At 40.1% G+C, this 23,741-nt stretch overlaps 1 protein-coding gene across 8 annotated transcripts in view; it reads left to right on the top strand.

The window, feature by feature from the left end:
- Positions 1–23,741, top strand: part of cald1a (caldesmon 1a) — a 49,288-nt gene that overhangs the window by 22,653 nt on the left and 2,894 nt on the right. For 2 of the 8 annotated variants that reach the window (XM_060889567.1, XM_060889566.1), the window contains exons 3-14: positions 4,457–4,597; positions 8,242–8,590; positions 8,686–8,721; positions 8,802–8,957; positions 10,412–10,506; positions 12,302–12,575; positions 13,698–13,838; positions 17,168–17,211; positions 17,480–17,555; positions 18,672–18,809; positions 18,926–19,018; positions 20,659–20,727. In XM_060889567.1, coding sequence (XP_060745550.1) covers positions 4,457–4,597; positions 8,242–8,590; positions 8,686–8,721; positions 8,802–8,957; positions 10,412–10,506; positions 12,302–12,575; positions 13,698–13,838; positions 17,168–17,211; positions 17,480–17,555; positions 18,672–18,809; positions 18,926–19,018; positions 20,659–20,727 — 1,612 coding nt within the window. Of the gene's footprint in view, positions 1–4,456; positions 4,598–8,241; positions 8,591–8,685; positions 8,722–8,801; positions 8,958–10,411; positions 10,507–12,301; positions 12,576–13,697; positions 13,839–17,167; positions 17,212–17,479; positions 17,556–18,671; positions 18,810–18,925; positions 19,019–20,658; positions 20,728–21,000; positions 21,044–23,741 lie in introns of all 8 variants that reach the window. The other 6 variants (XR_009649701.1, XM_060889568.1, XM_060889570.1 and 3 more) reach the window with 6 other exon arrangements.

The raw sequence follows: 23,741 nt of genomic DNA, 5'->3' as shown, positions 1-23,741 counted from the left end.
CTCAGCTCTTTCCTGACAGACTTTAGATGGTGCTGATGATCGTGTGATAGCTGCGCTTTGTGAAAACTGCTCAGAAATCCAGCTCGCTCGTGTCCCGTGCCCATTTAAGGCAAAAAAACAGACACTCCCATAAACACTGATGGCAGAAAGTCAAACAGCGATTTTTGCATCAGCGTTTCTTGTCAAATGCTGCATTTTTTTGAAAGAGCTCCACAAATACTGTGTGCAGCTGTTAAGGAATGATTTATGCTCCTGTCACAAAGCATCATGGGTAACGAACGAACAAACCTCGCTCACCGCTATTCCCAGCATATTCGTTGCTGTAAGTGCTGTGTATTCCTTTCAGTAGCTAACACCCTTGTTATCATTGGCAGAATACTGGACCTTGGTCAACTGTGTGCATTGTTAGGTTTGCATCCTGTTCGGTATGTGCAGCAAAGTTAGGTGTTTGGTTTAAGATACATTATATCCTCTGCATTCCCATAATTCTAGGTCTGTATTTGATGAAAGTGAATAGCGATTAAATTTGTCACTATTTTATTTGGCTTTTGGAGCATAAAGCTAATACTTTTGCTATACGTTGTCTAAGAAGGAGCTGAATTTCCTTTCCAAGTCTGCAAAAAATATCTAAAAGTTCAGAACAGCCAGAACTGTTTTTGTTCTAACGTGGAACACTTCCAGTTCGAACCTGAATCTCAGTTCTCAACAGTCTTGAGACAAAAGATAGGATCAAATAATATTGTGTTCTGTTGTGCAAATACACTTTCAATACGTATTTATTCTTGTAATCAAACATCACATCAGCATAGTCTAAACCACACATCATCTCGTTAACCCAATCCATTCAACCATCACCAGTATATGCGGCGCAAGAGCCAAAGTCATAGCCAGATTTTTTTTTTCAGGCCACATAATATGTTTTGTCACCCGGCCAACTTGTTCAACACTACTAGAGTTGGCTTGCGGCGTGTATAAGTCCACCCGTGTTACGTCTCGGTGGAAGTGTTGGAGTGGGAGTCTGTAACAGCAGGAGGGCAGATGTTGTAGAGGAGCTGGGGAGAGAGAACGATAAGCCCTGTGCACACGGGAGAACCTTGGCATCGGAGTCCAGCTGGAACATGGTCAGGCGATGAAGGCTTGACAAGTGCCATTTCACTCTATCTGAAATGGCCAAGATTCTGTCTGTTTCAGAAAGAGAGTAAGGCTCGATGCTCTGTCTAATGTCAGTCACGCCGAGCTGAGAGTAGCCCTGTATGGATATTACTTTCATATCATTACATTTTCAGATAACTGCCTAAGCTTTATAATGGGTTTTCATCATAACTACTAACGGCATCTGTAAAGAAGCTTCGCTTGTATTGAAGGAGCGGGAAAGAGAGACCGAGAGGTACAGACACGGAGAGCAAGAGAATAAAAGAGAGAAGGATAAAGACTATTGATTGACTTTGTGTAGTATTGCTGTAATTAAGCATGTTTTGGTATTTTAAGCGTTTTGCAGTCAGTTGCGAATATAACTATTGTGTTTAGATTTAGACAAAATGACTATATCTAAATGAACTCCATTAATCCGCACCGATCCACAGTAAACATGCTTATATTGCAATGTTTGTGATGTGCTTAACGATTGTGATGTTAATTTGTTGTTTTTTGCTGTATTTCTTTATTCTCATGAGAATTTAGCACGTGTCAGAATGCGACGTTACTAATGCAGATTCATTCCAGTTTAAAATGAGAATATATGAGGAATACGTTCCAGGTTTCTCTGTTAGCTCCAGCTAGCCATTTAACTGCAAAAGTTAAAGTCTCATTAAAGAGATTTCAGAGAAAGCAGACATTGTACTCAAAGCTCCAGAATGCAAAGCAGCTGTAAGATGCCGACGCGCTGAGTTACGCCACTTAACTCGACTAGCAGTCTACGGGATGATAAGTACGGTAGCGTTTATACCGATATCAGTCTGGAAGTGGAATCTGATCTGCTTGATCTTTCTGCGTCCAAATGAGGAGGTGAGAAAGAGTTGGTAGTCAAACGGCATTGTGGGTAAAAAAAAAATTCACAAAATAACGCTTAACTGCCTTCGAGGATCATGTGTTAATTATGAAGATTAATGATTATAAAGATGATTATAAATGATAAGAATTCTAAAGAATGCTTCAGGGTGAACAGATAACGTTAACAACTTACTAGTAACATGATAGTAGTGATAATGAGCTCCAGAGGATTCACATCATCAAATCACAGATTCCCGGGCTGTACGACGCAGAACTCTGGAACCACTTTGAGAACTACTGTATGGATATAACAGATCGGTTCTCCTGCACAGCTGCATCTGCTGTAGTCTTGATGAGCAGACACTGAACTCTGAAGGCGATGATATGAGCCACTAACATTTGAAGTGCTTTTACAACTACAGCGTCTAATGTGCACTGTGCAGAATGTACAGGGGGAATATTAGTGTAGGTCAGAGGTTGAGCAGACTCCATGGCCTAGGGCTGTGTTTCCCTCTCTCTTTCCATCTCTCTCTTTTTCTCACTCTTGTATACACACACTTCTCCCTCTGTGACTGTCGTGGCCTTTCCCGAGCTGGAGCCAGCCAGACGGACAGTGACACTCCACAAACATACATACATGGTAAAGTGTTTTGTCTGTTGCTTTCTGCTTGAGAACATTCTGAAAAGTTATGATAAGTGCGCGACTAGTTTTAGACAAGGACCATGTTTCAGTTGTGTGCATTTGAATGCTTTAAATCTTTCACATTTATGCCCGAGGATGGCATAACTTGTCACAGAGAGCCTCGTCTTCTGCACAGTGGGCATTCTGATCCCACGCATCTGCGCTGTTTTCCCATGAGAGGCCAGGAAGAGCTCAGGAAATAACACCCATCCTCAGCGAATGGGCCGTTCCATAACTACTCTCCCTCACCACTAAAGCTTGTGTGGATCAGACAGCTGGAGTAAGAGAGAGGAATAGGAAGAAAGACACACTGTCCGACGCTGGAACGAAGGATTCAGGAACAGACTCTCTCTCTCCCTCTGAACACTGAAATGATTTATTAGACTGTAAATGATTGAAGCTTGATCATTTCAGACCATTTTATCTTTGAAAAGGTTTACACACATCTCAGGGACTGGAGGGAAATGGAAAAGGAAAAGGAATATACCAGATGAGCTGAGTGCTTGTGGGTGCAGTGGGAGAAGAGGATAAAGTGGGATGAGTGTGGGAATAGGGCAGTCTTTTGGCAGAAGTCTCTCTCTCTCTCTCTCTCTCTCTCTCTCTCTCTCTCTCTCTCTCTCTCTCTCTCATTCTCTCTCAGACCTTATGTTGTTGCTATATCAAACCCCACTCTCAGCAGCCTTTTCCCAAACTGTTTTTCTCTGACATTTCTGAGATGTTTGAACGAAAGGAAAATATTTGGGAACACTAATGTGTGGGCTGTTTGGTCGTTGCCTTCTCTCTGCCTGTGCCTTCGTATCAACACCATCTCCCGCTCTACAGCCATTTCCGTCTTTACAGATTTTATAAAATTATTAAAACAAGTCTCAGACCTCCCAGTGCTCATCACAGAGACTATTAAAGGAACACTTTAGCATTTTTCCAGTCGAATCGCTACTGTCTCTTCTATAGCATACGCCCGATAAACACGGATATGAAATTCAACAATGACAACAGAGCTTGTGATTATAAACTAGGGGCAGTTGGCTGTTAAAATAAGCCTTGATATTTCACAAATTTGTTGAATGAAAAACTAATTTGTTGCTGCTATTTAGCTAGCACCGCTATCAACAAGTAGACAAGAGGAGTTGTGGGTAATGTAGGAAAGAAGTAAGTTTAAAAATGTTTGTCTGCAGTTAAACATATACACTTCAGATGCATTAGATGGAAATAAGTTTTAAACGCTGTTACAGAAAGCTTCAGTTCATTGAAGATGTGTTATTGTGGTTATAGGAGAAGGAACATAGCCCCAGGATACAATCGCTGAGTCTGGACTGCATTATTTCCCCCAAATACACTGTGCAATGCAGATAGTCCTGTTAGACATGGCAAAGTAAAGTGACCGAGCACAAGGGATGCCTATAGAGCCAAGTTATCTAATGATGTCACTTTCCCGTTGGTCGTCTTTGGGCGTTAACAGAATGCTGTCTTCAATTACAGAAGATTTCCTGGCTACAACAGAGGACATTATGCTGTTCTCAGAATACAAGTCAGTACATAATGGTAGTTGAGTTTGCTTAAGTTATATACAAGCACTGGCTTCCTCTCTTCGCTCTCAAACTGTTCTATGAGTGACAGCTGCACACTTTGGTACAGCTCCTCTTATCAGCTGCCAAACACACACACACACACACATAATGACTGTACGGAAGACATTCAGTGCCCCCAAGACTTCCACCTTGCTTTCTTCGATGTATCTCTAACTACATTATACTAAACCTTCATTTTATGTGTGTGTTTGTCCAGGATGGCCTACCGTCGGACTGAGGAGGATGAGGAAGAGGCAGCCCGTGAGCGTCGGCGAAGAGCACGCCAAGAACGTATACGAAGCAAGGACGGCGAAGAGATAGCTAACTCAGCCGAAAGCGTGGGGCTCAACAGCCACAGGTGTCTTATACCAACACACACACTGTTCATGAGCAAGTACTACTTACACAAACAACTGAGACTGGTAATGCACAGCACACCATACTCGAGCTCTCCGGAGGGGAGACCATGAACAGCGTTTCACGTACAGTTGTGTTCAAAATTATTCAACCCCCACTGAAATTGATTGTTTTGGTCTGTTTGACATTGATTATGATCATTCAGTCATCCTGCTTACAATTAAATCAAAGAGGCACATGTAGGTCAGACAAATATAACATAACATTTATAATGAAATAACCACAAATGTCTTTTCTGAGCTCACATCATTATCAGTTTTATTCAACCCCCAAGTGACATTCAATCTTAGTACTTAGTACAACATCCTTTTACAGTTATAACAGCTTTTAAACGTGAAGCATAGCTTGACACAAGTGTCTTGCAGCGATCTACGGGTATTTTTGCCCATTCATCATGGGCAAAAGCCTCCAGTTCAGTCACATTCTTAGGCTTGCGCACTGCAACTGCTTTCTTTAAGTCCCACCAGAGGTTCTCAATCGGATTTAAGTCTGGTGACTGCGATGGCCACTTCAAAATGTTCCAGCCTTTAATCTGCAACCATGCTCTAGTGGACTTGGAGGTATGCTTGGGATCATTGTCCTGTTGAAAGGTCCAACGTCTTCCAAGCCTCAGGTTTGTGACGGACTGCATCACATTGTCATCCAATATCTTCTGGTACTGAAGAGAATTCATGGTACCTTGCACACGCTGAAGCTTCCCAGTACCTGCAGAAGCAAAACAGCCCCAAAGCATGATTGACCCCCCGCCATGCTTCACAGTAGGCAAGGTGTTCTTTTCTTGTTCTTCCTCCTCCAAACATAGCGTTGATCCATGGGCCCAAACAGTTCTAATTTTGTTTCATCAGTCCACAGAACACTATCCCAAAACTTCTGTGGTTTGTCCACATGACTTTTGGCATACTGCAGTCGACTCTTCTTATTCTTTGGGGACAGCAAGGGGGTGCGCCTGGGAGTTCTGGCATGGAGGCCTTCATTACGCAGGGTGCGCCGTATTGTCTGAGCAGAAACTTCAGTACCCACATCTGACAAATCTTTTCTCAGTTCCTCAGCAGTCACACGGGGACTTTTCTCCACTCTACGCTTCAGGTAGCGCACAGCAGTCGAAGTCAGCATCTTCTTTCTGCCACGACCAGGTAGCATTTCAACAGTGCCCTTTGCCTTGAATTTGCGAATGATGCTTCCTATGGTGTCTCTTGGTATGTTTAACATCTTTGCAATCTTCTTATAGCCATTGCCCTTCCTGTGAAGAGTAATCACCTGTTCTCTTGTCTTCCTGGACCATTCTCTTGACCTCACCATGTTTGTAACCACACCAGTAAATGTCTAGAAGGAGCTGAGTATCACAGTCATTTTAAAGCTGCCTAATTGGTGCTTATTAGGCTTTATTGCTGCTCCCTGATATCCACAGGTGTTTTCAATACCTGATTGAAAACACTTCATTGAACCTCTGTTCTTCAGAGTGGTAGTCTTTAAGGGGTTGAATAATTATGTCAATGAAGAATTCACAAAAGAAACATTTACTACTGTATTACAAAACTAATTGATGTCATTTTAGTTGCATATGGTTCTTTAAGAAGTCCTTGTAGGATTTCATTCTGAATACAATTACAAATGTACACTAAATTCCCTAAAACCATTTACAGCATTGGGGGTTGAATAATTTTGAACACAACTGTATATCTAAGAAGAAATGCAACCTAATATTCAAAGGCTGTTTTGGACAACTTTCTTTTCCCCAGAGTATGTGTGAGTGTGTAAATGTGTGTTGAGGCACTGTGATGGACTTGCATTACATCCAGGGTGTATTCCTGCCTTGTGCCCAGCGTTCCTGCAAGTGATTATTGTCCTAAAAGTGTTACTGAAGACGAATGAATGAATTTTAGCTTCTTTGTATCTGTCTCCTCTGGAGTGAATCATTGGAAGTGGAATAATTTTTGATCATGTTCATGAGAAATCAGACAGCAAATTTACAGTGTCTTATGGAAGTATAAAGACATCTTAGTACCTTAAAGGATAGAGGTTCCAACCCCAGGACGGCCATAAAATTACCGCTAGGGCTCTTGAGCGATGATCTTTGACCCTGAGATTATCATTTGGGATGTTGGAATTAGATTCTGCATTAAATGTGGGATAATTTGAATGAATGAATACGTGTAAATGTAATGTACTGTAGAGTAGATGGAATAGGAGCCAGGAGAATTTTCACTCTGTTCAATTGTAGTTCAGAATGAGAAGCTTAGCAGGAGAGTCAGTGGAATGAAGCATGCACTAGGAGTCACTTGCTAACCTTTATGGACTTTCCCACAGTGTGGATAGTGTGTGTGTGTGTGTGTGTGTGTGTGTGTGTGTGTGTGTGTGTGTGTGTACGTGTTTTTAGCGTTCCATCTTAATAATACATACATGACTACAACACTAAGCTTCATCGAGACAACACAAACAACAGCATTATCTCTGTAGAAATCCTTATCTGTCCTTTAGCCTTGCTCTGTGTGTAACTTCCTGTTACGGCTCGGTGAGGTGGGAGCGATGGATCGTGCTGACGTGAGCCAACACTGCAGTATTGTACACCATGCATAGTTTTGTACACAAGTGGATATCACAGCAGCCTGTGAGCGTCCTTGGTGTGTGAGCAGTGTGTGTGTTGTGAATTGTGCTGATGCTGAGGGAAAGCTTTGCCAAGTGGTGAACTCAGACTACATTAACCTACGGTAGCACTGATGTTGTGTCCCTCGCATCCCAGTGCTATATGAGGAAGCAGGGAAAGAACAAACCTGAACCAAATGATCAGCTGACACGTCACTGAGGGGGAAAAGGACACTGGGATGCTGTGTCTGAATGAAATTTATCCAAATATTGATTTGACAGAATTGCTTAGCATGACCGTTCTAAAATTAGTGCCTAGACGTCTACTGTTCTCAAAAGTGGTTGATTTTCAAGTAGTCCTTACATTATTGTCCGTATCACTGGGAAAAAATGAATTGAAAAGCAGTGTATAATTTGTAGAGGGAACATTTATGGCATTTGGCAGACACTTTTATCCAGAGCAACTTACATTTTATCTCATTTTATACAACTGAGCAATTGAGGGTTAAGGGCCTTGCTCAGGGGCCCAGTGCTGGCAGATTGCTGGACCTGGGATTGAAACTCTTAACCTTATAATTGGTAGGCTAACACCTATATATGTGCAGAATTGAGTAATTCTGCAGAATAAAGGAATTAAGTAACAGAAGTGAATGTATCTGGTTTTAAGTTTTCAATGTACTTAAAAAGCACTCTCGAATTCTTTATTCTGATTGGCCAGAAGGTGTTGATTAATTTTCCATGGTAGCATGTCATTAGTGATAATTGTAACTCAGATGACAGGTTTAGTTTTAATACACGTTGTAATGTCGTTGTTTCTATAGTTACAGCTCATTCACCGAGACTTGCATGATAGATGCTCCAAATGATGCAACCTAAGGAACAAATGAAAAATTGTATTGTTATTTAGCAAAGAAAAACATATGATCATTACAGAAAGATTCATTTGATCATTCCTTGATCATTCTCTCTCTCTCTCTCTCTCTCTCTCTCTCTCTCTCTCAGTGTCACAGTAACAGAGACAAGTTCAGAGCTGAGATCGGGCCAGGCCGGTGAAGGAGATGAGGAGGAGCAAGCCCTGCTTGATCGCCTGGCCAAGCGTGAGGAGCGCAGGCAAAGGAGGATGAAGGAGGCACTGGACAGGCAGAAACAGCTGGAGTCCATCGACACTCCATCCTACAGCACCTACAGTGTTGAGAGCTCCTCTACCACCTCTTACCGAGACTTCAGCAACCAGGAAGACGAGCTGGAGCTCAACAGCAAGGAGGAGGTGAAAGAGGAGGTGAAGGAGGAGGTCATTCCTCCGAAGGAAGTGGAGGAGGAGAAGCCACGCAGGTCTTACTTGAGGGAGCAGGTGTGTTCTGTGTGAATCCTTTCCATGGTCTGCATGATTTGTAGCTGCCAGTAATTTCAGTCGAGTTGGTTTTGATGAACGTTGTTCACTTTCAGGAACCAACTGAGGAAAAAGCTAAAATACAAGATGAGGTACGACTGCCGTTATTGATTTCCACTCACTGATTGAACAGATGCAGTTTGAACCGTGTGGCTCCCGATTCCTTTCTTAGGGCAGTACGGGTCAGGACGTTGTGTGTCCAAGTGAAAAATGCAAGCCTTTAAATGAAGACCTAGCTGATTCTACAGTCGTTACAGAGCAGGAAGTGGAGGAGGATGCGGCACAAATCGATGAGGATGTAGAGGAAGTAGAGAAGAATGCGTTAGAGGTGCTTACGCTGAGGGCAGCTGATGAAAAGCAGACAGTTTGTAAAAAATGGCTGTATCTTGGATGCTTGTACATGGATAATTAGAGCTTTTGGGGCTAAGTTTAAGAATTGTATAAGATTTTTGTGATACGTATGAGGTTTTTGTTTTGTTTTGGTTTGGTTTTTTTTTCCATTTTGAAATTTCTCAAAATTGAATTGAAAATGTTCAATTTAGTTGCAGAAATGTCAGTAATATGTAGGGCTGCACAATAATTTTATAAAAAAATAATAATGTTCTTTAATATAAAAATCATGAATTCAGTTGATTTCTGAAAAAAATACATAGTTTCAATCAGACTTCTTTACATAATATATTACACATCGCCTTCACAAATAAATCTCCCATATAGAATATTATCTCCCAAATATCTCCCATATTATCTCCCAAATAATCATTTCCCACATTTAGTTTGCTAAGTTAAGTTGTGTAACAACATTTACACTTTCATTTTGCATATAAATTGCATTTGCATTTCATATCTTAATGAATAATAATATATCTGTTCACCTTCCTTACAGCCCCCTCTTTTGTACAGAAAATGTCATTCTTTGAAATTCTTTATTAAAATGCAAAAAACCTTTTACTTTAGAATGCTTTGATTTAGGATAAAGCTGTTTCTTAGATGACAAAATAAGCAAAAATATCAAACACAGCAACAACTAACAGATTAGTCAGAATAATATCTACCTAAATAGATAAAACACATGAAAAGAGAGTAATTCCTATAACGCATTAAACATCCTTTTAAAGGAAAATAGCATTAGAATTTACAGCAGTTTGTCAACAACTACATTTTTTATTTAAACGTGTGTTCATTTAATGTTATGGAGCGTCCAAGAAATATGTTCCCGGTTTCACTTATCCTGGTATCGCTGCGTATTTTTTAATCTGTCTGTTTTTAGCCTCAAATTAACGTTAACGTTAACCCACAGGTATCACAGGTGATTATGTTTAATTAATTGAGCAAATCAGAATTAAATTGTGATTAATTGTGCAGCCTTAATCAATTAGTCTTCTTTTTTTCTACAAATCTTTTTTTTTTCTATCGTTTCTACCTGAAAGCCACGACCCTTTTTAAAAGTCAATGCAGTATTAGTGTTGAGAGGCTTTGCCCCAAAACCTGAACATTATCCACACACCAGTGTGATCCCACAGTGTGTCCATAACATCATGCTGTCTTTATCAACTTGCCCACAGTCATCAGTAAGGTCACAGTCTGTTCTGTACGGTCACGTGTCCTCACCAGTTTTACAGACTGGTAAAAGCTTGTTGCATGACAACAGTGTGTGTGTGTGTGTGTGTTCATTTCACCTGTCCACTGTCTCACCCTTTCCTTCCTGAGTGACCCTGAGCAGCTTCACCTCACTGAGAGCATAGTTTGTACCATGTTCTGAGTTGTAACTGTCTCTCTCAGCAGATGGAGGATGAGGATGCAGGGAGGAAGAACAAGCAGCAGAACGGGGGAGTGTATGAGGACATTAAACATAAAAAGGTGGAGAGAACCCAGAGGTGGGTCGGGACACATATTTCCAGCATTTAGCAGACATTGTTATCCAGAGCAACTTACATTTTATCACCTTTATAAAACTGAACAGTTGATGGTTAAGTTGCTTGCTCAAGGGCCCATCTATGGCAGCTTGACTCACAACCTTCTGATCAGTAGTCCAACACCTTAATCTCTGAGCTAAACAGTACATCTTTACCAGTTTCAGGCTATCATCAGCATGCTCATTAGAGTATCTGCTGTGCCTTTAATTAATTATGGAAAGTTTCGATTCAGTTTGCACGTATATCTTTCAGAAACTGATGGATGACAGATTCACTCATAGGAACACAGTTTTGTCATGTTAAAATAAACCTGCACATGCATATATATGTAGATAGAAAAAAAAAAACCACGTTCAGTCCGGTTCCATCCAGATCTTGGAATACTGTCTGTGTGGCAGTTCATCACATTCTCCATATGTCTCTGAGGGTTTCCTGCAGGTTCTCTGGTTTCCTTACATAACATGGTTGTACATGGATTAGCTATTGTGTGTGTGTGTGTGTGAGAGAGAGAGAGAGTGTGTGTGTGTATGTGTGCGTGTGTGTGTGCGTGCGTGTGTGTATGCCTTGCATTGTAATGTGCTGGTGTCCCACCCAGGGCATATTCACATCTCATATGTACTGCTTGAAGAATAGGCTCCAGGACAAGATGATTACTGAAGATGAGGGATGAAGAAAGGAAATTAATGAATGAATTAATGAAGTAAAGTAACAGTACACAAATTTTATACGTTGACCAGCATCAGACAGCATTGTGTTTTTACTTAAATGTAATAAATGAATTTCTCTCCTTTAATCTATGGCCAATAGATTCTTATAACATGGGCACTTACTACAAAAACTGCAGAATTACAAATATTTGTATTTATTGTATATTTATGCACTGTTCTGGTAAACTGAGTCTTGGAACATTCTTGTTTAACATTAAACTCTGTACGCTTTACAGTTTATTGTTCAGATATTTAACAGAAAGCAAATTCTTATACTCCGAGGAAAAGAACGCAGTTGGCTGCTTCATGGGTCTTGGCGTAAGCAGCCGTCATTGGTAGCTGCTATATGATAGGGGAGCGCTGGCTGAAGGGTTTGAAATGGCAGGTGAACATTAAAGGGACAGAAACTTGGGATAGGAAAAATGCTAAATAAAACATGATTAACGTATTGATAACCCAGAGTCTGAACAATTTAGTAACTAGAGTAGAACTGTACATATCCACACTGCCAAATGAATTTGACTAACGAGTTATACGTTACATGCTGTGCATGATTTCCATATGAGGCAGGACAAATTGGACAAATTATTTGAATTGAAATGAATTGGTGATCAGTAAAGAAAGAGGATGACGTGTAAACTAGAGAAATAAAGCTGAAATGACTGAAATAGTTCATCTTTTGTCTTTTCAGACAGTGTATTTGATTTCCAGTCATTTAATCCCAGACCTGTAATTCCAGACTGTCACCTTAGATAGGAGTGCTCTGAAGTGTGTGTGTGTGTGTGTGTGTGTGTGTGTGTGTGTGTGTGTGTGTGTGTGTGTGTGTGTGTGTGTGTGTGTGTGTGTGTTTGTGTGTTTGTGTGTGTGTTTGTGTGTGTGTTTGTGTGTGTGTTTGTGTGTGTGTTTGTGTGTTTGTGTGTGTGTGTGTGTGTGCTAGCCGAACTCCTCTAAGACTGTATTCCTACCACTGATAGTCAATATATGGGTGTATCTGAGTCATATGGATGTTTACATACATGTTTTTGTTTGTGTGTGTGTGTGTGTACCAGCCGTGGCAGCGTGCACTCTTTTGAAGATCCAGCAGCAGACGAAGGGGAGGACGGGGAGCAAACGCGCTTGGAGGCCGAGAGGAAGCTGGAGGAGCTGAAAAGGAGGAGAGACGAGACGGAGATCGAGGAGTTTGAGAGGATGAAACAGAAGCAGCAGGAAGCCGAGGTCGAGCTCGAGGAGCTGAAGAGGAAGAGGGAGGAAAGGAGGAAGGTGCTGGAGGAAGAAGAGAGGCTGAAAAAGCAAGAGGAAACTGAGAAGAAGGCAAAAGAAGAGGTTTGTTAAATTAGTGTCAGTCATCCCATCCTTCCTTCCTTCTTTCCTTCTATCTGAGTGTTTACTTTAGATCTATGTTTAGTTAAGATGGAGTTCTTAAGTAGGAGAATCATTCCTAGAGCATTTTGATATTTGTGTTGGCTTGCTTGTCTGGCTCTGGATCAAGTTTTAGCCTGAGAATTTAACGGCTATGAAAAGGAACACATTCTTTGCATTCTTGCACCAACCCTCAGTGTCATTAGGTCCTTAATTTTTTTAAATAGTCAAGATAAAATTTGACAGAGCCTCTGTCACACTACACATATTTCCATATTAGGACTTTTCTATTTAAATTTCTTATGTTCCTGTGACAAGCCTGTTTAACCTTGGATACCATATGTGACAGGGTCATAAGTCCTTTTTATTATCACTATTGCACTGACGGTGCCGTTTCAACACAGAGTCCCGATTCCAACAACCGTTTTCATTACGTGTGTTACAGATTACAGCCATCATTTAAATGCCTGATCTGTATGCAACATCTCAGCAGTATTTCTCAATTACATTATGCAGATGTCCCCACAGTCTCATGCAGACTGCTTTCAGCTTTGAGCAAGCCTTAACCAAGCCAGACCGCACGCGCCGGTCAGCTCGCCTGTTTCCCTGCATTGTGGTACTAACAAGCTCCTTGTTCCTAATTAAAAGGTGGAGTAAATAAAGGACTAATTAGATACCACAAGGCCCTGTGTCTGATGGCGGAAAGCCGAGTCAAAAGCTGCCGCAGGCTGAAAAAGAGCAGCTTTATGATTCCCCAGCTGAGATGGAATTCACTGCTCCATTAGCATGCTGCTTTCTGGGAGTCTGTTGGTGTGTGTGTGTGTGTGTGTGTGTGTGTGTGTGTGTGTGTGTGTGTGTGTGTGTGTGTGTGTGTGTGTGTGTGTGTGTGTGTGTGTGTGTGTGAGTGTGTGTGTGTGTGTGAGTGTGTGTGAGTGTGTGAGTGTGTGAGTGTGTGAGTGTGTGAGTGAGTGAGTGAGTGAGTACTGTGTGTGTGTGTGTGTGCTGTATGTGTGTGTATGTGTACTGTGTGTGTGTGTGTGTGTTATGCGTAATATAATGGAATAGGGTTTGTTTTTACTTATGCAGGAGGAGAAGAGGAGAATGAAGGAGGAGATAGAGAGGAGGAGAGCAGAGGCAGCTGAACGGAGGCAGAAGGTCGAGGAAGATGTAGACGGTGACGGCAACAAGCCCTTTAAGTGTGTGAGCCCACGTGGATCCTCTCTGAAGGTGAGCTCCCACTCATTCAGTCCATTACTTCCCTGTTTTTTTGGGGGTTTTTTTTGTCTCAGTGTACCCAATAACTCAAAAAAACACACAGCGCATTCTGCTGTCTCTCTCATTTAATGAGAGGAAGGACAGCTTATCAGCATGAAGAGAAAATTGTTTCCAAGAAAAATGAGTGTTTGTGAATGTTTGCCTCTAGCAATAAGGGTGGATGCGTTTGCTCAAATGTAATCTGGTTAAAGGCTCTGTTGTGGTTTGCAAGTGTGTGTTCTGTATGTGCATTGTGCCTCTAGTATACTGTTAATCCTTAAGAGAACTTAATTCTTAATTTCTTTAATTCTTAGGATAATGAAGAAAGAAACAAAAATCTATACGTAAAACTCTAGAAAACGGCTACATTAAACATGTATTTACTTGGAAACCTCACCTTTTCTGACAGGCCACTTTAACCATCAACCCGTTAAATGTCTATTACCAGGGTTACGTTACAACTATACACACCGTCCGGTTTATTAGAAACATCTGTACACCTTCACATTCATGCAGCCAGTTATGTGGCAGCAGCACAATGCTTCAGTTAATGTTCACACCCAATATTCAAATGAAGGGGAAAATGTGATTGAGTTGAATTTTACTGTGACATGGTTGATAAATATTTCCTCTCCTGGGAATTTCATGCACAGCATTAATACAGAGTTCACATAGAATGATGCAAGAAGCATCCAGCTAGTGGCAAGTCTGCAAGCAGCCAATAAACAAACTGTTTCCAGCTGCCAAGAAGATACTCAAATGATTTCTTGCTCTTTATAAATGTGGTGAGCAGAAAAGCATCTAAGAAGTAGTTGTATATTAGTCACAATAGAATCACGTTTTTACCCATCCTGATGATCTTATATATTGTACTGCTGCCACGTTATTGGATAATACCTGCATGTATGAGCAGGTGTTTCTAACAAAAATGGATAGTGAGTGTATCTAGGCCATTAAGAACAAGTGAAATAAACCTAAATAAACATTCATATCAGGTTTATGCCTATAGGCATCAGCTGTCTTTGTTGAGACAGACATGGATCTGATATAAAACCACATTTTAAAAAAGTACATTCGATTTTTTTAACAGCTATGAGGCTGAGTCAAAATCTAGTGAAATACCATGAATTTGGTTTTAAAGACAGAAAACAAATGTTATATAATGCACTCATTATACTGTAGTGTCATGGATTTGTCATAAGTATGCATGCAAATCCTAGCAGCCATGTCAGATCATCATCATTATGTGACTTTGACTTGACAGAAGTACACCGAAGTGCAAAATCAGCTGTCAGAATATTCTGATATAAACCAAGCAGAAAGGTGTCCTGACGCAGCCTTATGTCTTCTCAAATATATGTCACATGGATCTGGAGTTATGTCAATTGAAATCAGTCTTAACAAAGCAGTCTTTATGACAGCTGATACCTATCGAATAGGGGCTTATATCAGTTAGAAAGGCCATAGGCTTGTATCTTATTACATGGTTATTTGTTTTGAAGCATATTATTTAATTGCTATGATTTTTTTCAGTGACTACAGTTAAACCCTATGTAGTTATTACAGTCAAGAATGAATACATGAATAGACAGGTCCTGGGGGTTCCGTGCTAACTAGAGTAATAACCTATTAATCCAGTACTGCATTCATTAGGACTATAAGTATATCTGCTTATTCAAACATAAGACATTTAACAGAAGAAGCTTCTCAGCTGGGACAGAGGTAGCTGGTATAAGTTGGTAATTCCTTTATATATGTATGTAGGTGTGCTTAGGAATCACCGTATTATTAGATGCAATGACGCATATTCAAATAACAGGTTTAGTAAACTAATTCATTTACTACATTCTGGATATTTAGGAGATTTCAATAACCAGGTCCATTTTTTTTTTTCAGATTGTGGTGTGTTTGGGTTTGTATTTTAATGAAACACTGAAATTCCCTTCCTTTTCTGTCCACAGCTTTACTTTGTCGTCATGTTCACTGTATGTAGTGCATGCTGTGTGATCTTTAGGTGTGGGATTTGAGTACCTGTCATATTGCTATTATTAGTATGTGTGTGTGTGTGTCTGTGTGTGTATGTGTGTGTGCTGGTCTGGGAAAACCCATTGGATGCTGAATTTTGGAAACGACATAAAAATGCAGTTCTACCGTAAGACACCATAAATATATTTCAGCTAAACATTGTGAAAGATCTTCTCTCAGCAATCACCATGCAGAGATCTTGTTAAGTAAAGAGCCAGATTAAAAAATAAATATATATATATATATATATATATATATATATATATATATATATATATATATATATATATATATATATAAAGGTAGCCAATCTTCTTAAACATGTCTAAAAGCTTGTTAGCTCAGTGTGATTTCCTCACATGGTGAATGGCAGGTTTTGAATATGTTTCTGAATAAGATACTCTATGCTCCATACATATGCATAACCAATTCATTTTGTAATCAGATACCTACTTTGAGAATGACTCTGAATCTTCTGTGCAGTCAAAGTGAAACTATGAAATGGTATTTGAGTCAGAATGAGTCTGAATCTGAGACTGAGAAAGAGAAATCTAGTTCGTTTTAGGAAAGCAAACACTTTCCAGAACTTTATATAGTCGAAAATGTCAAACTATGAGGATGTTAAATGTTTCCCAGGCCACCATACATATATATAATTCCTGTATAGTGAAAGATTTGCATGTTTTTTAACATTATCTTAAGAGGACCGGCGTTCTCCTCTCCTTCTGATTCTCGGTTTGTGGAGGGCGCTATTGGAAAAGGACAAAATGAGATAGTGTTGCTGCTTCCATCAGCGTTTCAGTACTGAGGGAATGCAGGAAGGCCATTAACCTAATACGATTACTGTAACCACATTTGAACAGAGCTGTTTCAAACACGTCAGAGAATGGGGAATTTCCTGAAGGGAGTATTTAGGAACTCCCACATTCGCTAGCTTCAGCGCTAGGAGTTGGGGGTGGGATGGCTAGAAGAGACTGTTGAACTGTGTGTGTGTGTGTGTGTGTGTGTGTGGTTTTTTTTTGTTTGCTTTATGAGAACACTTACCCCCCTGTTAGCCCGTTAGCCCTGCTGTCATATATCATTAACATGCTGTAGTTCCCACAGAGATTCTGGTCTGAAAAAGGGGTCCTGCTTTTCTTGGCCAACTGACAGGCTAAAAAGAGCAGGCTAGTCTCTCTGCTTTTAAAAGGGAACTAGTGTGTGTTTGTGTGTGTTTGTGTGTTTCCACATGACCAACACAGTGAGCTTTCCATCCATTATCTGATCTCTCTTCCCAGATTGGTGAAAGGGCAGAATTCCTCAACAAGTCAGCACAGAAGAGGTATTTTAACAGATCTTCTTTTCTTTTTTTCCCTTTTCTCCTCTTTTTTTTTGTAAACAGAATCAGAACTTGTCTTTCTAGCACATGGATACAAGGTGAAAACATACAGATATACCCAATTATGAGATCATTTAAATACAATTCGAAACACACACATACAAAAGTCATATGTTTATTCACAGCACCATCAACAGGTAGTTTAGACACGATCATGTACCAATGGTATATCTGGTATGTCTGCTGTGTGTCTCTGTGTTGTATGTGTCAGTGCCGTGAAGGCGTCTCACTCTCCCGTGGTGTCAAAGATTGACAACAGATTGGAGCAGTACACCACGGCTGTGCGGGTGAGTCTCACACACAATCTCACCGAAAGCCTTACACCACTTCCCACAGAGCAGCACAACGCACACCTTCTGATAAAGATCGACTGATGCATACAAATTTTTGGACTAGAAACATACAGTGCAAACATACCGCGAGTCTGAGAAGCATACATACTAGCAGAATGTCATCACTTAATTACATCACTAGTCTATCGTGAAAGCTTGAGTGATCTCACAGTCCGACAGAAGCACACAGATCATCAACGTGAAGATAATTAAAATCATTTTAATTTGCATTTGATATATGTGCAATATATATAAATAAATATAAAATTAGATATTCTCTAATAAATTCCTTGCCTTTATCACCGCCTCCAATGTCTTTGCTTATCCTCTACAAAGTTTTTTTATCCTCTGTCAGTTGTATTATTCTTCCTGACATCCATAATTCTAGCTTTTCTAAGTTCTAAATCTTTTCAGATTTTTCTTGGCATGTCTCTTATTGCTTTGTCATACACCACCTTCCTCAAAACACTTCTGTGAGGAGTATTACAATTGTCCTCTGTTGTGTATGGGAATTGCAAAAATAGACACAACCTCCTTTTTTCCACCAGAAAGAAAGGAGGGATGCAAACATTTTTATTGCAAAGATTAGCTCACAATGTTAGTGTACTAAATTAGTTTTGTCTGATTTTTTTATGGAGCTCTATTAAGCAAAAGAAGATGACATGACACTCTTATATGGATTAAAATATTTTAGAATATAGGTATAAATTTAGACATTTAACAAAAATTTCCGTATCCAAATGATCGGGTCCTTAAAATTATACTGAAATAAATGTGTTTTTTTTTGTAGACTCTCAGATATCTTTTGGTTTGATAGACTTAAATATGTGAAATTATTACAAGGACATGTCTAGGAAGTATGTGTTATGGAGTAGTGGCATCAGTGCTCTACTTGGTTATCTTAGTAGTTGTATAAATATACTGTATATAGTATGTAGACTCCAAGACATCTATGTCAGTCACTATAACAGTCACTGTGTCATATTAGCAAGATGTGTATCCATGTCTATAGAAATCTTTATTATATAGATGCTGTCCATCTCCTCCATTAATGCCTGCTCTCTTTTTCAGAGTAATAAAGAGGTGCGCTCACCACGCGCGGCTGCAATCGACCTGCCTGTGGTTTCTGATGGTGTGCGGAACATTAAGAGCATGTGGGAGAAGGGCAACGTTTTCAGTTCCGGTATGAGCACGCCCTCCAGCAACAAGGTCAGCCACATTGACTCGCAGAACCCTGAAGGCCAGGAGGCCCCTCTTTCCTGTCTTCCTGTCCATCCTAGCACTCTGACCTCTAACCAACTCTGAGTTTTCTCCTCTGTTCACAGGATGCAGCTGGAATAAAGGTGGGTGTCGCAGGCCGCATCAACGATTGGCTGAACAAAACACCCGAGGCAAAAACACCAGGAGGAAGACCTGTGGTAGGCTACACGTTCTGACAATCATAAACACTGCACATATGTGTTGTTTGCTAGATCAGGACATGAGCAAACATGGCTGTCTAGTTGTCACCACCTAGTGGCCACGGTTTGGTCGCTGTTCTGTACGGGTGTAAGAAATGCTGGGGTTAGTTGGCTTTTATGCACTGCTTTTATTCCATTTGTTACTTTGCAGTATACCATCATGTGGCAGTGACCCATGCTTTGTCTTTGTTACCATAAACCATTATTCAGTTTAGTTAGCTGCTTAGATTAAAAAAAAAACGCAATTCGTATAATATAATGTTTCTAGAGTAATGTCATTATATCATTTTAAAGTTTGAAAACTGCAATTAGCAAAAAATTGAATTTTACTAGTTTTTTCCAGCTCTAAAATAGGCCCCATATCCCAATAATAAAGCATAATTTCAGTTTAAAGACAGAGATTTGTTTGGTCAGAGAAAAGGTGAAGGTTTCTTAGTGTCCTTTTATTTGCTGTTCATTTCACACGCAGCAGAAGGTTCTAGAAATTACTAACTTTCTTTAAACCTCTGCTTCTGTACCGTCTTGACCGTCAAAACAGAGACACTGTTAGATGAAAAAACGGGACATGTTTATGATGTGAAGCGAAGTGATTGAATCCACATACTTTACGATATTATAAAATATCGACAAAAACAACATGTTAATAAATTATTTCATTCTTTTTTTAGAAATACTCGCAATGATAAATTCTTCAGCCACGCAATCTCGTCTCTTAACACTGAGCAGTGGTTGCTAAGCAACATATAAAGATTAAGGGCATTCTGTAGAGAGAACCCTGGCTTAGGTGTAATAGATTTATTGGTTTAAACCTGGGGCATTAATACAGAATTCAGTTATTGTGACATAGTCACAGTGTGTCTATATATCAAAGACTTTACCGTGGCCTTAAATGCAGCTCAGCCAATCAGACTGTAGAACTGAAAGTGTCTGTTATCTATCCATACACAATGGGCATTTAGCTCTTTCCTTCATGTGTGTTATGCTGGCCTGTGAGCCAGTCACAAGAGTCAATGTCTGGTTTCACGTGTCGCACTGGTATTTCATGCTTGCCCTCACCCTCTCTGCTTAGTAGCTGTTAAGTGAGAGGGAAGAGCTAAGTAGTGGTTGGACACTGGCAAAATGAGGGAGAAAATGGGAACCAGATGGAAATATATCATGGTTGTTATTGTTAAAAAAAAAAAAGGAGAGATCAAAGCTGTTGTGCTTTCTCGAAAATGCTGAAAAATCTGAACACCTAAAACTGAAGTGAAGTGTAAATGACCGTTATCATAGCATCAGTGAACGGCGAGTTGAACTGCCCATGAAGTCGTATATACTGAATATTTTCTCTGTTTGTCCTCTGTCTGCTTAAGTTTCCCCCTGTTGCCTAGAGCAGTTCCTCAGCCTTGCTTTCTTCTGGGCTATTCTCTTCTGTCCTCTCTTCTCCTTTGTCTGTGCTGAGGAACAGGTAGGAGTAAAGCCTCTGTGGCTCTCTTCTCTATCTCTCAGTATGCTTTCATCACTTTTCTTATGATCGACTCTTACGTGTGTGTCTGTTTGCTCAAACATTTTGTCTTAGCCCTGTACGTGTGACATTACTCCGTCTCTTCCTTCTTCAGGACCTGAAACCTGGCGATGTAACTAGCAAGCGCAGTCTATGGGAAAACAAAAGCTCCTCTGCTACCAAGGTAACTTAAAGCTCCATAACTGCATCAGTTATCATTAGTTTTTGTACTCTAATCTCTTTACAGTGCCCAGGGAAAATTTTTAAAGTGTTTCTTCATGCCTAAAACAGTCAGTGTGTTTTTATGGTTTATTATTTTGGTTTGGATTGTGTCACCTTAAAAAAAAATCACCACAATCAGCAGTTGATCTATTCCTCAGTATTTAACGCTAAAGAACGATAAGAAGTGATTGGTGCCAGTTAGCTAAGCAGTAACACTGTGTGTTTTTGTTTAAAGACTTCTTCCTGCTAGTTGTCTTCAGATTTGGCTCCTTGAGGAGGTAAATGTTACTTTATCATAAAAAGGATGCACAGCTGATACTGTTCACGTAATCACAAAGCAAATTCACTCGCTGTGTCATTTCATTCCTCTGACTGTTAACTTCTTGCTGTCTGTATGAATGTGTGACTCTTACACTTCTCATGCTTGCTCACTAGCATGGAAAAGGGGGGTTTATGAAATGCTGAATGTCGCTTGTCACCTCTAAGGGCCGCAAGCAGTTTCTAAAGCCTCCTGTTTATTTAATGTGCAATGTAGGGCTCAATTTGAGTAATGTATGATCGCTTGTGCAACTTTCTTTCTTCTATGTTCTGTCTCTACACTCATAAACACAGGCACAGGCTTGTACACATAATATACAAGTCATTCTGTTGCCTTCTATTTTAACACGAGCGCTTCGTAGTTGATTTTGGCTCCTACACTAACAGACACACATACATTCACACATATCCTGAACAGCTGCCAGTATAACAGATATCATCAGCCTCTACCCTGAACGCTAAAGCTGAAAAGGCATGGCCTAGCCTTGACTCTCCTATCCGAAGCCACATATTTGTAGAGAGATGATGTTCCTCAGATAAAGCAACAGAACCGACATATTTATTTTGATACTCTATCTTTGGCAATATCTAAACTGAACATGGTGTGAGGCAGCACAGGCATGTAGTGGCCATGTTTTAGACCAGGCCAAGGTTGAGCTTAGCTATACACGGCACCTGTAACCTGTGTTTAATGCTGAGGGCTAATGAAGGGAAAGCTGTGTTAACTGCCAATCCAACCATAATTCTAAATTCAGCATTTCATTACACCAGTGTTGAAAGGCGAGCAGATGAAGGCTGCTCTACAATCCATGGTTTGGATTATATATATATTTACTTTTTATAAGCACACCACTTATAAAATCATTCTCTCTGCTTTTTAGGTGTTTGTCATGTGCACAAAATGTCAAGAACGGTTGTACCTTGAAATGCTTGTAACACACTTCGCTAAAGCCAGCAATGAAGCTGTGTATAGTGAACGCACATTGAAGTTTGCCTTATCCCAGGTTTCAAAGGGAGGATGAGATACCATGAAGTACCATAGCTACATACCATAAAGCATATATAAACAAAGCAGAAGTGGTGTGCAGTGTTTATGGAAAAACAGGTGTGTCAGGGTTTTTTGTTGAGTTGCAATAGTGTTTTTAGGTGGGCAAATTTCTCCTCTCAAATTTATTTAGGGCAACTAGGTGTGCACTAGTGCATCAAACCCCTTCAGAGTCTACCGATTATTCAGGAAATATTCAGAGATAGCAGTATGCCTGCTTTATCTTCTTTGAAGTGATCCATCTCCTGTCAACTGTAAACTGCCCATAGAGCTGTCACATCACTGCGTACTTTCCAGTCTCCCTAATGTGGCATTGATCGACTTGCCAGGTATGTAAGTGGCTGTCCGTGATAAGAAGCGAAAGCTGCTGCAAAAGATCAATCTGTGTGCCAGCACATGCATATAGCAGCAGTGTATGTCTTCCTGTTTATTCATGTTTATTCTGCCCACTGTAATGTTTTCCATCATGACTGAAATCAGACTTTATGAAACCATGACTGAAAACACTCCATTTACAGGCAGTGTAATGGAGAAAGCTAGATAAGAATGTGGAAGTATCCATTCTTCATATTGATTAATATAAAACCATTGCCTTGGCACACAAGATGTATCACAGGTGTATAGGTCAACATTCTCAACTTGCGTTATCTTACGTTCAGAGCATGTAGATCTAATATTGATCATAAAACCCCTTCTTTCTTTGTTCCCATCAGGTTCTTACCATCTTTCTTACGGGTCCTTGTTTACAGTGATTAAATGTATTTTAGTGGGGCAATGAGACTCTATTTTTTGTTTATTTGTCTTCCCGGGTGAACTAAGTGAATCCTAATACACCAAAGCATTCTACAAAGCAAGATACAGCATTGCCTACATTTTTGGCATCGTTGTCAAGTGCTTATGGTTGTCAAAATTCTTCAAATTGATCTCATTCAAGTTTGATGCCCCAATAAGTTGTAGAAATGGTAAAGTTTAAAAATGAAACCACCACCATTCTGAAGTAAGGAAACCATACAGAATCAGTTGTTAGAAAGTTTGCCTTACATTCATACAGTTGGGGATTTAATTTGTGCCTCTGCTCTTGTGGTTTCCTCTGTTTCCTTCCTCAGTCCAAAGGCATGTGTTGTAGGCTGACTGACATCTCTAAATTGTCCATATTGCGTGAATGAGTGTATTTGTGATTGTGCCCCACAATGAGTTGGGTGCCCAGGTTCTCTGAGTCCCCTTGGACAGACACCAGGTTCCCTGTGTAGAATAAATGCTACAGAAAATTGATGGATATTTCAGTGATGAGAAGCTCCAGGGATAGTAATGTGTGTCCAGCTATGACTTGTCCAAAGACCCCAAAAAGGTACATGCAGAATGTGTTGGATTCGGTTTATGAACTGCCGGAGATACCAATGGAGTAACATTGGAGTTATAAATGTATTAATACATGACATAGTAGTATATGGCAATAGAAGTATCATTCACCTCATCATGCAGCTTTACTTCTTACTCTCCAATACAGAAAACTCAGATAATGTAATATGTAAATATGGTAAAGGAAATGTATCATATATTCAAGCGTAGGGGCTGAAATTATGGGATCATTACTCACTGACCTTTGTCTGTCT

This window comes from Tachysurus vachellii, chromosome 16 (genome assembly GCF_030014155.1).
Source record: "Tachysurus vachellii isolate PV-2020 chromosome 16, HZAU_Pvac_v1, whole genome shotgun sequence".
Classification (NCBI taxonomy): Eukaryota; Metazoa; Chordata; class Actinopteri; order Siluriformes; family Bagridae; genus Tachysurus; species Tachysurus vachellii.
The sequence above is the reverse complement of the archived record's forward strand: the minus strand, read 5'-3'. Positions and strand labels throughout refer to the sequence as shown.